The sequence below is a fragment of the Apteryx rowi genome, unplaced genomic scaffold (assembly GCF_003343035.1).
Source record: "Apteryx rowi isolate R43461 unplaced genomic scaffold, aptRow1 scaffold_53, whole genome shotgun sequence".
Taxonomy (NCBI): Eukaryota; Metazoa; Chordata; class Aves; order Apterygiformes; family Apterygidae; genus Apteryx; species Apteryx rowi.
The window spans coordinates 122034-139723 of record NW_020450794.1 but is presented as its reverse complement, the minus strand read 5'-3'; the positions used below and the strand labels follow the sequence as shown (position 1 = coordinate 139723).

At 39.0% G+C, this 17690-nt stretch overlaps 1 protein-coding gene across 2 annotated transcripts in view; it reads right to left on the bottom strand.

The window, feature by feature from the left end:
- PPP3R1 (protein phosphatase 3 regulatory subunit B, alpha) overlaps positions 1–17390 on the bottom strand; it is a 42429-nt gene extending 25039 nt beyond the window's left edge. Inside the window, exon 1 of one of the 2 annotated variants that reach the window (XM_026080803.1) lies at positions 17307–17390. In XM_026080803.1, the coding sequence (XP_025936588.1) occupies positions 17307–17309 (3 nt within the window). In that variant the 5' untranslated portion in view covers positions 17310–17390. The remainder of the gene's footprint in view (positions 1–17306) is intronic. The other variant, XM_026080805.1, reaches the window with a different exon arrangement.
- Between the last annotated feature and the right edge of the window lie 300 nt (positions 17391–17690).

Below are 17690 nucleotides of genomic sequence, written 5' to 3'. Positions count from 1 at the left end.
GGGGGGGGGGGGGGGGAAGGAGGGGCTTTTTCATTTTCTGTCAGCCACGATTTTCAAGAGGAAACAACTATGATATCACCCAGTCATTTAAGACAGCCCACATAAGCCCACCAACATATTTCTCCATTCCACCTTCATCTGTTGTTGCAGGCCCCATTCTGGGACAACATCACTAACCATAGTTCTGCTGATGAGTGCAACCATCTTTCCCTGCAGCCATGAAAGCGTTGCACAAAGTGTTACCAACTATACTTCCCTGGAAGGTTTGCTAGCATTCCAATAAACCACTAAAGCTACATTAGTGCTTGTTTTTTTCTTATACTCTTAACTCAAAGCTGAAACAACTACAAAGTTACAAGGGACAGGCCTTACAGCTCTTAATATTCTAAAGAAAATATTTCTTTTTCTCCTATGAGAGAATCTGAATGCTAATCAACAGCAAACACCAAGCAAGGCTACAAGTACTTAGTAGTCAAAAAAGGGAACTGTTAGAAACAAAATGCAGCTTGTTTCAATGCATCTTTGGAAGAAGACTTCAAGTTTTAAAGGTGTTATCCCCAAAGTGGCCTGAATTTGTTAATCCTGCCTCTAAACAAAACAGTCAGTGACCTTCAGTACTGAAGGAACTCAAAAAAAGATTAATACCTAATTCTTGAACATGGCATTTAAATTGCAGACATCAGAGATAACGAACCAAGGCAAAGGGGATTGCTGGCTTTAGGATTATAGTGGGATCAAGTCAGGTTAAAGCTTTTACAGCTTTCTGGCATTATTGTTCTTTGCAAGTATACTAATGAAGCATTACAACTGACTTTGCCACATTTCATAAGACTGACTTTTTAAAAAACTTATTTTGGATACATTCGTTAGGTTCATACATAACACCACAGATGATGATTCTTTAAGATTCTGCTCTTTTGGATGTCCATCGAGTTCCACCACATCCCCCCTCACTCCAAGAAGTAGGAGGCAGGAGACTGTGCAAGTCACAGAAAGCCTGCAGTTTACTCCTTAGTCACTACCTAATCCGGTCATGGCAATGCTTAAGCTCTGGCAGTCATTTTAAGGGAAGCCACTTGTCCTCTGGCTGGCAGTTGGCCAGTCACTTCTCCTGTGCTTTATTTAAATCCTGTGCTGTACAAGGGTCTTCTCCAAAGGGAGTTATTAATGGCTTAAGGCCATCACAGTCAAGCAGCTACTCTAGGACAACACAGGGAAGCCCCAAACCAATGAAGCACGAACTGAACCCAAAATTAGATGTAGCTACTGTTGCTGAAACCTCTACCAGACAGGAGAAGCAAAGAAATCAAGAGCATAGTTGTAAGGGGGTTCAATCTTTCATACACAGCAAAAATGGGACATTAAAGGGAACAGAGAAACAAAATATATATTCTATATATATATTGAAATGACTAAGCCTTACATAAGTTTTAGTGTTTTGAATTCTTAAAAGAGGTGTTTAGTACCCAGTAGCAATCTGTAAAGTCTATCCAGTTATAGCAGGCACGATTTATATATTCATGTACACAAATGCCACAGCTTTTCCAATTTGAACCCAGTTACAATTGCTAAGCTTTTAACAAAATCTGAACTTTTATGATCTCAAATGTAAAGTACTTAGTTCAATCACATAACCATACATCCAACACTTTATTCATTCATCTGCAGATAAACTAGAGGCAAAAGTTTTTAATCATCACGTAAGACAGAACACAATACACAAGCACCAGCAGAAACTCCACAGGCAGTTTGCAAAACTGATTTTCTAAGCAGACAGAATGATCAAAGATAGAAAGTAACTTCACTGCTAAGCCCTTCTCCTGAACTTGGAGAAGAAAGCAGCCATCAGGTCGGAGGATACAGCTGGCATTGATAATACCATTCACTAGACACGTGACTACATCTTATGCAAGTTTGATGTAGACATAATAAAAACATAAAGTATAACCAGATTGCTTTAAACTTGACACAACTTCATTGATGTATCTGTAATACGCCAGAATCCTAGTGAAAGTTTTCTGTTCCGTTTGATGAACTCCGTGCCAGAGTTGGTAAAGCAATGGGTAGGGAGATAAGTAACAGCACTGGAGAGACAGTGCAGTTTTTGAAACGAGGTAAGGCAAGTTTGTGCCACATGTTGAGAAAACCAACAAACCAACTCTGTCATTCTAAAGAGTAGAGCAAAGTCTCATACGTATTAGAAACCAAATTCTCATGCAAGTTTGTGCAATCAGAGGTCTTGCTATTTTGTATAAATATTGCAATCTACAAAAAAACAAAACAAACTTAAGAAAAATCATAAGAATAGAAGTATTAGCTTCTGTGAGTTAAGTTACAATGCTCTGCATGCTATTAGACAATTTTACTTTTGGTAGCTCCTAACTACTACTGTTTAGAGACAACAACTCAATCTACTTATGCAATCACTCTGGAGCTGTCATTTCTGAAATTTGCATGAATTTTGAAAAGTTCTAAGAACTCTGTGATTTTAAAGTACATAAATTAACTATGAACTCTCCAAAAGCCAAGGAAAGGACAATTTGCCAGAAAGATGCTGAAGCAAGTCACCTTTAAAAGGGGAACAACAACGTTCTGTCACTGCTAAACCAAAGTATGTTTTGATGCAATTAAGAGTTTGTGTTACCTAGTCTTTGGAGTAAGAAGTTGGTCCTCCATTCCTTCCAGATTAGTCACAAAAAATATTTGCAAGACAGTACTTGGTTTTGTTCTGCTTATGTTAATATACTACTTTCACCTATAAAGCTTCTTATATAGCTGGAAATAAGAGAGAACTTCCAGGCACACAAGTTCTTTAAGTCTGAAATACATAAGAATCCTGCACATATCTGACAAGCTGTCACTGGTTAACCCCAGTGACTGCTATATAAACCACAAAAGGCCTAAAAACTCTTGGGAAACAGAGGCAGTTGCTACTTAGAATAAGACATGGACTCAGATAAGCTAATGATTTTTCCACAAGAGAAATATCAATTTGTTTTCAAATCAAAAAAAGTCAGACTGACACTGTCCCAAAAGCTGTTGAGTGGCTATATTCCATATTAACTAAAACTCTGCATAAGTATATATCCACGCTCAGAATCCCAGCATTACCCACTATTTCAGATGATACATTCTCCATAAAGTTTTGGGAACGGGGACATTAAAAAAAAAAAAGTCCTCCAGCCACCACTAGAATGCCATAAACCTTATTCAGACATCCTCAGTAGCTCTAGAGTAGATGGTCAGAGTCAGACTCCCTGTAGTGATCAAGTGTAGCCTACTGATCTTTCATGTTTAGGAATAGCATCATGGAAGCACAGAAAACAAGCACACAAGGCTTTTGACTGAAGTTAATTCAATAACCCTAGCTCAAGAGGAGAACACAGTAGCTTTCTCTGGGGACTAGAAGATAATCACAATAAAGTTTCCTTCTCCTGTATAGAAGAAAGGTCTCTCAGGTATCAAAATGCTGAGACACGAACTTTAAGTAGAATACACCTTATATGACATCAATAAGGAAGAATCCAGCAGCACCTTTCAGTTCAAAAGGGAAATAAAAGTCTGCTACTAATCTAGATCAGATAGAACTTCTAGTAAAATTTCTAGAATAGAAAAATCAAGCAGGGAAAAAATCAATGCAATCAATGCATTTACCACAGAGTTACTTTACTCTGTTTAAACTTGAAACTTGCATCGAGTTGCCCATGGAGGAGTTCTACCCCTTTAAAACTTTTTTTTTTGGCGCAAATTCAAGTTCTGGATTGTTAAATTTGAGACAACTTACAAGAAACTACTCAGAGAAGACTCCATGAAGGAACACAAAAAGGAAGAAAACATCTCTATACACAGAACAGGGTGGTTTAAATAACAGAAATTCAACCCACAGTTGGTCACTATTTTTTGGAGACACTATTTTATAACTCTGGTCACTTAAAGACATAATTTTTAATACACTACTTTTAATATACTAAAGATTTCATACATGATATATTTGGTACATAATTGTCAGTCAGACAGGAATGTTTTCATTAAACAGCAAGATGCATCGTTTATTTACAACAGCCTGGTTGAAAAGCAAAGTTTTTGGCACCTTCTCCTAAGAGTACCTAGAGCTGAGTAGTCAGATTTTTCCTCAGGCCTAAGGTACCTTCAGAACTACACACACACCCATCATACAACAAATGCCTCCAAGGTTCAGGTCTACAAACTTTCCAGTACTGGGGGGGACAGACACGGGATGACAAATACAGGACACAGCCACACCCAACCAATCCACCCCATCATTATACCATTACATTGACAAAGGCCCCTCATGCTAAATGCTAGCAAAACAAAACAAGGTAGAAGGTCCAGAAGGCTAGAAAGAAACAGACATCAATGACGCGATAAACAGATCTACAAAATATATAAATCTTCATACAGTTTAAAAAAAAAAGGAGTTAAGTTGTAGCAAAAAGGCGGCAGTTTTATGGTTAAGTATATGGTGTAAAAAACTTACAACTAACAGCATAGAAGAAAGCATAAGGTGTGGCTTAAGATTTAACAAGAGGTACTGTGGGGTTATCAGGGTGAACAGCCAACATCTTAATATCAGAGAAGTGACACCAAGTGGGGTGGGAAACAGGCCACATTACTTCAAAAGCAAAGACAATTTATGCTTGAGGGGATACTAGAAAGGGAGCGGATAGGAAGAGCTACCAAAAAAAGAAAAACAAAAAACAAAAAAACAAGACTTATGTTGATCTTGTTCTTCAGGACAAGATTCGGGAATTAATGCACAAAAATTGGATAGCAATACCTATCTAACAAGACAGATACTAAATTCTAGACTTTATCTGAAAACTAATCTCCACTTAAATTCTTCGATTAGTAAAAAAACTATATTCTGTTCATTGGTGAATATGAATGTAGAAAAACTCAAGTGACTGTAAAGAGTAAATTGTGTGTGCACACTTGTGTGGAATAGAATAACTTCAGGACTGGAAAAATAAAGTAACATTTACATAAAAGGAAACAAAACTTCATTCTCAACATTAAGCCAAAAGTACACAAGCATCACTGAGAACCTGGAGGGAACAGGAAAAAAAGTCACTCACTTTTGACCAGTTATTAAAACAGATAATGAATGAGCTATTTAGCTTCTTAGAGTCTCTCAAATGAGTAAACACAAAACTATCAAATGAGTCAAAACAGTAATTTATAGGAAAAATATTTAGCTGCTAATTAAAGCTATTCCAGTTTCTCTCTCTCTACAACAATTTGGAGAAAACAAAAAACAAAAAAAAACAGTTTTTGTCCAAAGTACCTTCCAAGAAAGCTGACAATGTTCAAAACTTCCACTCCAATACAAAGACATAAAAATAGCTGTCCAACAAAACTCAGAATTAATCACTGGATGACCTATATAGAAATAGGAACAGAACAGTTACTTTACAAAGAGATTAACTTGACCTAAAACCATATTGAAATATAATTTTCTATATATACTCTCGCAAGACTGCTTTCAATTATGCCTATTTAATTCTCAGCACTCCCAGGTACTAGAAAACAAAAAGAACTAGGGAGCTTTAGCAAATAGTTCTCTGGAGCAGTATGAGTAAAACTCTGCGAAGTTAACTAGTAGCTCAATATCCCCATCCAAAACTGGCAAAAATAGTAGAAAGATTAATTATATTCCCTATAGCACTTCCACCAGAAGAACATTCTCGCCTTCTGATGAGGGGTGTATTCTGCAGAGGTAGACTTTTTTTTTTTCTGCTGCACTGTTTTTTAAACATGCTTTAGTATGTTGCATAAATCACTGTAGCTTAAAGCTATAGTACATTTAAGCATGCTCGGAAATTTAAACATTTTTGGAATAATTTTGAAAACATTAAAGGCAAGTGTTATCAGCATCTGCAGAATCAAAACTCTACCTCTTAAAAAATATGATTTGTGATACTCCAAATTCAAAAGAGTGAGAAAAATTAAGGGTAGACCAGTCTTGACATTTCTGAACCTCTTTATTTTGCTTGTACCAGGATACAACACTGAAAACCCTAGTTTCACAGGCAGCAGGAACACTGATGATAGTCATTAGATCAGTTTCACGCTACATACTCAGCAAAGCTAGGAGCATCAGAAAGGAGTAATAATACTTCTTTACAGAGAGTTTTCCAAAGGCAGAAACTGAGCTATAGCAGTCAAAGGACTCCCAGTAGAGAAAACAGACTTCCTAACTTTAGCCAGTAATGGTTAAGGGAGCGCTTGTGACTGATCAGATACATCTGATATATGCATTAGACTGAAGCAAACATGAAAGATGAGAAGCTAGCTTGAAATGAAGCAAAGCATGTCATCCTTGGACAGCAAGTGACAGACATACAAACTAACCTATTTGTTCCCAGAGCATCTGGTAAAGTTCCCCAGCCATAAACAGTTCACTGACTCATACAAGCAAAGAATGGATATCTATATCAGTTAGGAAATAAATTTAGAAAACTTCATTTTGAGGGTGGGTTAGAGATAGCAGATTCACTACACTGCTACAAGGGGTATTTGTAGAGCAAAAAGACAAAAAACAGACATCTAGAAATGAGGAACTGGAGCAACTACTAGATAATAACTACGGTGAGATTATATCACAAAGTACAGTTGAATATAATTACCTATTCTCAGAAATACTTTAGAAGTAGTCAAGAACAATGTCACCAGTGCATCTTTCTCTGCTAATTAGTCTAAGCTTTTACATTTTAACAGAGTATTCAGTAATGTGTTAAAGTAAACTTTTAGCCACTTTAACTGCACAGTTAAAGCTTTGGGAACAGTTGTGTAGATATTTTTAAAGGTACCTGAGAGGGCCTAGAGGAAGAAAAAAAAAGTTGATGCAATTCTATTGCACATAACTGTCCAATAGTGGCTTAGAAGACTCAAATCTCCTTGAGCAGGGAAGTTTAAGTGCCAATTCAGAGAGTACTGAATGATTCACACAGGCTATACCACCAGGATTTATAACAAAGTTTCAGAAAAGTCACACAGGTCAATGTACAGATTAAAAAAAAACCAAGTAAATAGTAAAACAAGAGCACAGAAACAGGTTGGATAACAGAATGCAAGGCTAGTAACATCTATTTAAGAAGCTTGTAAACAGTTTACTACCACTTAGTGAGAAAAAGAGAAATCCGAGTTTGAAAGAGGGAGATGAGAGACTTATGGCTGGCCAGGGAGAAGAGAGAAAGTGGAAACAATGTATCAGAGAAGATCCCAAAGGAAAGCAGACAGTTAAAGCATCATTCATAAGCTGTCACAAAAGTGGCTGAAGAACACTATAAAGAATTCTGTAAAGACATGTATCCAAACAGAAAAGAGGGTTCAAAAGTGGGATTCAATTTCATGAACAGACAAGTACAGAAAACAATCAGGGATGTAAAGCAGCAGAACTGGGCAAGATGTGCAAATCAAAGGAAGAAGCAGACTACACTGAAGAGGAATTGTTGCGTAGATATAGAATCTGCAAAACAGAAGTTGTATTCCAGTATTCTTAACTGTCCCTCTTCAACAGCTAACACTAATCTTAATACTTGGTTCTTCTTTCCAAAAAAGAAAATAACTTCATCAGAACTACAGCTGTCAGCTATTAAACTGAGACATTTTAACTAGCTCTGGATTAGTTTACGCCAGTCAAGGACACATGAAGAATTAATTCAGTAAAGGATAAAGATGAGTCATACAGTTTGAAAACAGGCCCTACCACCACAGTGATTCAGTACAGCTGGATCAAAAATGTTATATTTAACTTTTTGCAAAGTTTGTGATATTTAAAAACGGATCTTCAGGGCATTAAGATCCTCCATTCTAAGGGAATACTTGTATAGAATTTCTAGTACCGCTACTCCAGCGAATTAGGAATTTATTGTTTTCTGGAAAAGATGCACTGCAAATTTCCAAAGACTTCCAATTATCATCACAGACTTCCACAACAAAGGAATGCAAAGTGAAAAAAAGTAAAACACAAGAATACCACACTGATTTCCATTAAGGTTTTCATTTCTAACAATTATTCCAAAAATATTGAAACAGCTTTGAACCGTATCATGGAGAAAATACTGACTTTGTTGTACTATAATGGAGAGGTGATGTCCATTCAGGAGTCAGTTGTGAAGTAATGATCACATGCAATTAAAAAGACAGAATATTCAAGTTTAAATTCTTCAGGGCAGGGTTTGACTTGTTTCTTATATTTATGTGAGGAAACAAATATTTAATATTCAGTATCAGATTCAGATATCTCACCCAGCACTTTTACTACAAGCTAATAAAAGGAGAATACTCAAAAATTAAATTAGAATTTAACCCCAGTTTCAGTAGCCTATAAACAATGATGTCAAATATTTGAAAAACTATCCAAAATCTTATAGATGCTTGCACTTTCTGTAAAGACTCTTAAAACTAAGATTCCTTCTTCCCCTCAGAAATCAAGGCTCATTAATTGTTTCAAGTAGCAACAGAAGATTAAAAACAGCTGTCCTGAAAAGAGCTGTAAATTTACATAAGTTGCAAACACACATAAAAGCAGACACAGAAGTATGCACAAAGCAGCATTATAAAAATGACTGCTATTTATGGGGTCCACAGTTTCTCAAAATAAGCAGACACACCCCTGCAGAGCCCCAGTGATTTCCAGTAATAATTACCAGTTGCTCTGGAGGCTCACAATCAAGAATCTAGTCATCCTAGTCCAAGATACAGTACAAATAATTGCATCCATCCCCAAAAGACTCTAATTGACACAACTGTGCATGCATACACAATTTACCCACAGAACCACAGGCTACTGTCTTTCTGCTACTTCCCATCTTATCTCTTCATAGGCTACACTTACCAATGTTTACTACTTGCAAACCTTAACAAAGGCATATAATGTGCATACACTTGCATACTTGTCTTTAATATGAACTACAAATCAAAAGACATTAATTTTAAAATGCGAGTGATTTCACTGCTGTTTGTGAGATGCTGGGAAACATGGATTAATTGACTTTAAACCATAAATGATATAGGACAGGCTCAGAACAATCCCCCTAGAGTAAGTACACAGGACAAAGCTACAGCTAAAAATCACTCACCCCCTCACTCAGACTATCGATTTTCTGGAATCTAACTGCCTTGTTCCCTACCACAGTGCATTTCAATACTATGTTGTTATATACAAGGCCTAAATCTTAAAACATCTTCTCCTTCCCCTTGATTTTAGTCACTTTTACTCACTTATGACAGTTTAGTTTTCCACATCAGTAAAGAGAATTTGACAACCTTCCAGCTAACTGCTCACATTTCAATCCTTTCAAAAAGTGAGCTACTCAAAAGTGCAGACTGGTAAATGCAATTTCAGCAACATTCAAATTTCACTCTAATGTTCAAGACTACAAAAGATTAAAACTTATTAACTTTTCACATTCTCTAAATGACATTCACCACTAATCTGATTTTTCAATACACTGTCTGAAATTAAAAAACTAACACAGGGCACCATTTGGGTAAGTTCTTTAATGCTAGTCCCATTATTTAAAAGAACCAAACTTACTGTTCCGAATAAAATACTTCGGGCAGAGTAACTACTTTTTATAAGATTCTTAAACTTTTTCAAGGGTTAGGTACTGGACAGACTTTATTAGACATGCCTATAAACGACAGTGATTAGAGAGTTAAGAAAGTCTGCTCAAGCCCAATATAGAAATCAAGTCTATTTATTCATAGAGGATTTTGTTGTTGCAGTTTTCATATTTATCCTGAAAGTTTTTCTAGACCTGTTAGCAGGTCTACATGCAATCATGCTTTGATCCCCAAAAAAATGGAAGTGTTCCTTTAGTGTTATCAATGGAATTGACCCATTACTGCTCAGGTACCAAGGTGCTAAGCCTGTTAAGCAGTCACTCAGTACTAAATTGAGCTTCCCCAACACAATATTATTACATACACAACACTGAAAAAGCTGCTCAGTCATCATGCCCATGAAGCATGCAGGAGGTTTTCCTTCATGAGTACGAGAGCCCAAATTCATACCCATGCAGTTTGTTTCAAAAAATTTGCTTTGAAGTCCTTTAAATAACTAGGAGCTCTGCTAGTCACAGTATCATTGAGCAGAGAAAATGCAGGTGACTTGTTTCAACTTCAGTGACACTATTCAGAACCTACCAGTTGTCAGTGCAACAACAGTTGTCCGTCTTGAACAACCTGTTACTAAAAACCCCAAACACCTGATAAACAGACATAAAGGGACTGTTCACAGAGTGACGGGGCAGGAAAAGAGAGAAAGAGAGAGAACGAGTACTATAGTATAGGTCTTCTTTCCCCAAATTGCCAGTTGTTTAAAATAAAGGGTAAGAAGAGTCCATATTTGTCATGAATGTATGGGAGGAAGGGAATAAGTTTCAGAGCTTTCAAAGATGATACTAAGATCATATTTTTGTGAGAATCCCAGCTGAATCCACTTTTCCAGTAGCTGGGTTTCTTCCCAGAACAGTACTATCCCTGGTCTTCATTTCTGGGCTTTCCATCCATTATCCCCTCCTTCTTGCTCCCCCCTCATGCTCCCTCCCCCCGACCCCCAAATTCTGACTCAAGTTCTTTAGAGAACGGATGTCTTGCCACATTTTTAATTCCCAATTTACATAACTTACAGAATGTTATAAAGTGTTCATGAACTTCAAGCTGACTACATGAGCTTTTTAAAATAGCCACAATATCAGCTTACTGGGGGGGTTTGGGTTCTTTGCCTTAACAGTTTGCTTAAACTTCCATCAACACAGACTTCACAAATATTGACTCGAGTGTATTAACTGGCACAACCTGTTTACAGCTTGGAACCTAACTTTTTTTTTTGGCAGTTTATGAGCAACATTGTCTTGCTCTCCAATGTATTTAAAGAGTTTCTGAGACTTCTTTAACACAGTTAAGAACTACTGCTTTTATCTCTAGGTATTCTTCCTTATTTGTGGGACAGAGTATCAATAGCAAGGCCAACTGTCAAGTTACAAGCAAGTCAGATATAGATGGTGCAAAAGCAGCTGGAGACTATATAGTTTTCACAAGCAGTTAAAATAATGTGTTTGAGGCTGTGCTATATACAATCTCAAAGCAATATATAACATTTTGTATTGGTCTTCCTATATGTGGAAAAGACTTAGTTGCTAGTTAGTTGCTAATAGTGGCTAAATTAAAATTTTCATAAGTTGTGCTTTTTGAAAGCTACGTAAAAACATCACCATTATATTTTCCAATTTATTTAAAATAACTGTCACCTCCAAAATGACTTTAAAGATATGGGTACTTTTATTCTTAAAGACACCTGAACCACCTAAAAAACCCAAACTCTCTCCACGCTAACTTTTGCCACTTAAACTATTTATAAAGAGATCTGCACAGGAAGACAAGCTACATTTTAACTTTAACCTTGGTTAAACTTATCTCAATATTCAGCATTATTAAGGAAATATAAGATTTCAAATAGTGACCAAAATAATCCAGCTACATCACATGTCAAGCAATGCTTCTAGTCTTGTATTTATATCATTACGAATTAATGAATTTCAAGTCATTTAAACTTTCTGATCATTGATCCAGGGCAACAGCAGTGAAAATGTCCCAGAAGCACTTGAACTGGTACACTGAAACAGATCCATCTATGCCAGATTAAAAGATGTTGGTCCTTATCCAAGTCTGTCCCACTTCATTCAGCAAGGCAATCTTTGTAGCAGATCTTTCTCAAACTGCTGGAGTTAAGATTACTTTCTTTAGGCCACTGTCATCTAGGAAACTCAATAGCTCCCATGTGATATAAAAGGTCCATTTCCAGGTCTAACCTTTAAAAGAAGTCACTAAGCAGCTAACATACTGATACCAAGATGTTGAAAGAAGGTAGTATGACTAAGCTTGCAAGTTCTACAGTCATATGCCCTAAACCAAACGCACAGTGTACAACAAGTTTTCTAGTGGCACAAAAACTGCATTCTAGCTCCAATGATTCATCAGCCCTGAGATCTCAAAATTCTTAGTAGTCCATTTGGTTTGGACTTCTTATTTCCACAGCCACAAACAAGTTCTCCATTTCCCAGATCACATACTAGTGGTCGCTTTTAGACAATGAAAAGGGCCTCAGACAAGTTATTCCCCCTCCACGACCTCAGCTTTTTTCATTTGTAAAACAAGGACAATATTTACCAGCTTCAAAAGAGCATAGCAAGATAAGCTCTTACAATCACTGGGTGAAAAAGAATATGTTTTAAAATAATTTATTTAATCAAGTCAGTAAATAAAACTCTTCAATTCCCAAAGGTAAGGAGTTCAAATCTTTTTTCCCCATTTTAATTAACAACAGTACGCAGGTATAAACAAAGTACTTGTGTCCCTACAATATCCTGCTCAGAAGTTTCCAACTGCATACCCTATAAGCACTTCTCTTTTGATATGTACATATATGTGTGTTTGTATGTATGTATGTATATATACATATATACACACACAGATCTGTGCCTCTCATTATTCCTCACCCATCACTTCAGTTTTCACTCCTCCATCTTTCTAGTGCTTGCTCCTCCAGAAGCTGAGGAGTTCGATCATGACTAGGACATCGTAGAATAGCACTTTCCCTATTTCTGCTGACAATTCTGGGGAAAGAACTAGCACATAGGAAGTACAACCAACCACCTTTGCTTCTGTGGTCTTTCTGTAAGGAACACACAGGAATAAACAAACGTGGGAATAGAGAAAAGCATGTAAGCCAGGAAGAAAGATGGAAAATAGGGAAAGGTGACACTAACTGAATTTGCTGCTACACAATAAAGAACAGCACAGTCTTTTTTCCTTCTGATTAGAAATTCACAGTATGTTACAGTCCAGAGCAGGGAAAAAGGGCTTGGGAGGAAAGAGGAGGGGCAAGGAAATCAAGAGCAAATGGCTTTCAAGAAATCATAAATTAGCTCAAATTACAAAAAAAAGTTTTTCCTATGAACACAGTTTTTTGTCACCATTTCATACAACTCAACCAAAACCTTCACAGTTTCATGCTCAGCTAGCATTCAGACTTCACATTTATATAATGTTTTAGCAGAGGATATAATTTTCTTAACAAAAATTAAAGAATCACAGGCAGTAAAAAAAAGGGGGGGGAGAGAGACAGAGAGAGAGGAAAGAAATCCTTTTTTACTAGTGGTGAAAACAAAGCAATGCTGAAAGATCTTGTGCGGCTGTAATTTATGAATTACAGTATAACAAAACTATTAAATATACCTATAGCTAAAAAAAAAAGCTATTCCTTCCATGGCACTGCCAGATAAGCACTGATGCAGCACTCAGCTACAGAGAAGCTATAAGATCTTCAGAGTTTTATTTCTTCTTAAAATACATTACATCAAGCAAAAGTGAAGAAAATATTTCTTGAAAAAGTCTAGCCATACCTTAACAACTTTTTGCACATCTCTGACATGCATAGGTGAGAAAAATGAGGTGGAAGCATACTGAGAAATGGTTTAGCACTAAAATATGTGTTTCCGATTCATTTGTTTCCCTAGAAGGGCCAGAAATACTGAAGTCGCTTCTTTTCTGGCACTGACAGACAGAAATGGTCACATCTCCTCCTTTAAATGTCTAGAGAAACCCTAATTTAGATGTTATTAAACTCACTCCCTTAATGCTTCCCTTTTAGTGCTCACTGACTCTCAGACTGAGGTCAGAGGAGCAAAACTGAAGTCAGACGCCTTAGCAGATAAGATGAACACTCTCAGAAGTTCCTTGGGCATGCCCACCACACATGATTTTCCCTTAAACTGCTCAGCTTTCACTCTTCACTATTAAATTTGCTAACTCTGAAGTTCACATCTTACCCCTATAAAGACAGAATTCCAATTTTATTCCACCACAGAAATACTGAAAAAATGTAATTACTTAAGAAAGTCTCTTCCCTCCTCCACCAACAGCCTGTCTTTGAAGATCAGAGCGCTAAGTAAATTTGCATATTCAAAATAGCCTCTAAACTATGCCTCTTTACCATCACTTCCAAAATAAAAGCCTTTAATAAACAAGCTGGCCTAAATAAGTGTATCAAGTACTTCTTCCTTAAGACCTACACATGAGCTTCACAGCTTGAATTCTAGACAAGTTAGACCTGTAGCAGATCAACCACCAGTGGTCTGTAGGACAGACCATGCGATTGTTTCTCAGTTCTGACTCCTACCTGTGGCTTGCACTCAGGAGTCAGATAAATAGTAAATTCAGTTTTGTAACAATTCTACATGTTTGTAAAGATAGCAGTGAAATTATGATTTTTGCAACAGAATAACTAGCTTTTTCTTCACCCAAGCATTTATTTAGTACTCTCCCTGCCAAATAGTAAACAATGATTCAAGATGTTCTGCTGTCTTCCCCCCCCCCCCAAAAAAAGTTTTGGCAGTCCTTTGCTTCAGTAGTTTAGAAACACTGTTCTAGATCAGCTTGGGAATGAATCATTTCAGCTAGAGAAAGATACTCCAGTACTGTAAGTGCCACTATTCAAAGAGAGTCAGAACTTCTGAGCAGAAGCTGGCAGCAGTAGGGTCCAGATTTAAACTGGTCTGTTCAAAAGACTCCCAAAGGTTCTCTTCAGCTTATTAAAAAGCTATGCATGTTATGTAACATGGTTTGGATTACTCCAGCGGAATTCTTTGTCTTCTGTTCTGCAAGTATGAAGCTCAAGAGCTAGATAAGAACAAGTCCCTGTGAAGCATTCCCTACTAGAATACAGGCTGCTCGAACAAAATGCAATTTATCCAAAACCGAGACTGTTCAATAGCCTCTACCTGTGCTGTTTATCTTTTTCTAGCAAATGTTTCTGTGAATAGTACTTTCTAAATCAACTCTGACAGAAATAGCATATCAACATTACATCTAACATTATGTAATAGATTTGCCAACTTAGTACTCTTTGCCTGTTAAAAAATTATTTTAAAAACAGCTATACCAAAACATTCAGGGATATACTGACTCACTAAATACTTATGTTATCTTAAAATATCTATTATGAACATGACAGCACATCCACCTCTTTTTCTCCACTCTAACTGCCAGCTCTCCAGTCCTGTAGGAACACAAAACAAACGTTACTCCAAGCTGTGAAAGAGATCACTTATAAAAAAGTAAAGGTTGAAATAAGTTCTATTTCTATTCCTTCATTTCTATTTCTCTTCCAAAAAAGATCCACAATGTAAAGGCAGTAAAGATAACAGTAACCTAAATGACTTTTTTTTTTTTAAATGCATATCAGCTATTTAGTTTTAGCCTAGTTTTCAAATTACAAGGCCCCTAAAATCATGTATTATCAGAAACGGGGTACTAATACAGCTATGGTGAAAACTCTCCTGGTGTTGCTACTGCTTATTTTAGCAAACAAATACTTTTACTGGCAGAAATAATACCCAGAGTAGCTTTTTCAAGCACCTGCATTTAGAGCACGTCAGCTGACTGTACAGAAATACTGTTTAAGGAGTCACAAAATAATAACCAGCATTATTATAGCAGCAAAGGATTCTAGGATAATTTTGATTCTTTCCTCATTCTGTCTTAATGATAGTTAGCCACACATGAGAGCTAGATTCATTATGCAGCACTCTAATATAGATAGAGATCCCACTGTCAAGTAATATTTTCTCTCTTCTTATGCACATTAGCACATCTCCTCAGACAAATCGCTGAGAACAAAATTTTCACAGAAGACTCAACTAACGGCAGTAAGAGCACAACTATTGTTTGGAAGATGACCACTGTCCGTCTACATACTCATAGCAACTATTAGCATTGATAATAACTTTTGTTTTCAAGCTCTTGATCTCATTAATACCTTGTTTTCAAAATATGAGCGTTCTTTTCCGAGTGTCTCAATGTAGCCCATGACCATGTGAAGGCATTCAGTAAACACATCGTTTTAACCCACAATTCAAAACAAAACAAGCCCCTAAACATTTTAAAATATTTCTCCAAACACACATCTAACAGACTTCGAAGTATACACGCAAAGACAGCTTGAGCATAAAGCAGTTTCTGCCACAACTTTATTATTTAAAAGAAAGATTGCAATCCCCTGCTTAAAAACAAAAGGAAATCCATTTTTGGCTCCTAGGCAATGTGAGGTCTAATGTGAAATGGCAATAAACAGCTGGCCTTGCACTTAAAGAGTTAAGAATGAAAAAGCTTAAACTGCATGTAGTTCTCCAATTGTAAAACCAAAATATTGCCAGAGTCTTCCTGCAGCCGGGGTACTGGACAGTTTAGGCTAAAATAAATGTTTATTAAAAAAGGGCGTTGATTTCTTGGCAGTGGTGGCAAGCAGGAGACACCCCTAGTGTCGACGTAAAATAGTACAGGACTCCATACTGTATCTCTGGACTAATTTTACGGCAGTAAAAGGGAAATTTAAATCGCCATGATTTAAAAAACAGAGCAACTCAAATACACGCACCTGGACATACTGCGTATCTTCCTTCTGTAGTCTCAAAACACACACGCATACCGTATTTAAAGAGCTAGCCTTTAAACCTGGGCAATTAAAGCATACATTATCTAGCACACTCCTGCCATGGGCTACGTGCATTATAGCTTTCCGGTCTGCACATGAACAGAAAAACGCTGCTGCACCAAGGGCGGGGGGGGAGGGAGAGAAACCTATTTAGATTGCAAAACAACCCCCGCAAGACACCGCTACTAAAACGACGGGTTCGCTTATGGCAATGCAGATACATCTGGAAAACAGATGAAGCGCAGGCCGTAGCATCTGAACCCCCAGATTTCGGGAAAGGGCTGGAAGTGAATGAGGGCGACCGTATTTAGGGGGAGGGAAGGGTGTGTGTGGGGGGGATATCTGGAGGTGCTGGAGAAAAAGGGGAAGGAATAAGGTGGGGGTAGAGGCAGAGCAGCACTTGACGGGGGGCGCGGGGGGAGGCAGGCAGGCAGGCAGGCGGCGCAGGGAGTAGGCGGAGAGGCAGCGGGGCGAAGGGGGCAGAGGCGGCGGCCGTGGGCGGCCGAGGGGGACGCGCCTGCCCCCGGAGCGCCCTGGGACGGGCACGGCAGCGGCCGGCGGAGGGCAGAGGGAAGCCCGGCGAGGCGCTCGCCCGGGGGGGGGACGTGGATGGCCCCCGGGCGGGAGCCGGAGAGGACGGGTCAGCGGCAGGGCAGCGGGAGCGAGGCGGAGCGGCGGCTCGGCCGGGCCTCGCACCCGGCGGCCGGAGGCGGTCTGGAATATTCCGGCAGGCCGGGCGCGGGGGGCTCGGCGGGGAGGGGGGAGGGGGTGTCGGAGTCCTCACCATGGTGGCGAGTGGGCGTCAGGAGTCTCTCCCGCAACTGAATCGACCTAGCGCCGGCCTCGCTGTCGTCACTCGGCGTCGCCGCCGCCGCCGCGCCGCAGCCGCGCCCCTGGCCCGCCGCCGCCGCCGCCGCCGGCTTCCCCTCACTGCAGTGGCTCGTGCCGACCCGCAACGGCGCGCAGGCAGCGAGGGGGAGGGGGCGCGCGCAGCGCTAACGCTCGGCAGCCGGGGGCGGCGCCTCCTACATCCGGGCACCGAGCGCCGCCTCGGCCTGGGAGGGGGGCGGGGCCGGCGCGTGACGTCCGCGAGCTGGCGGCGGGGGTGGAGGGGCGGGCAAAATGGCGGCGGGCGGGCGCTGCGTGGGGGSGCGGGGCTGGAGGCGGG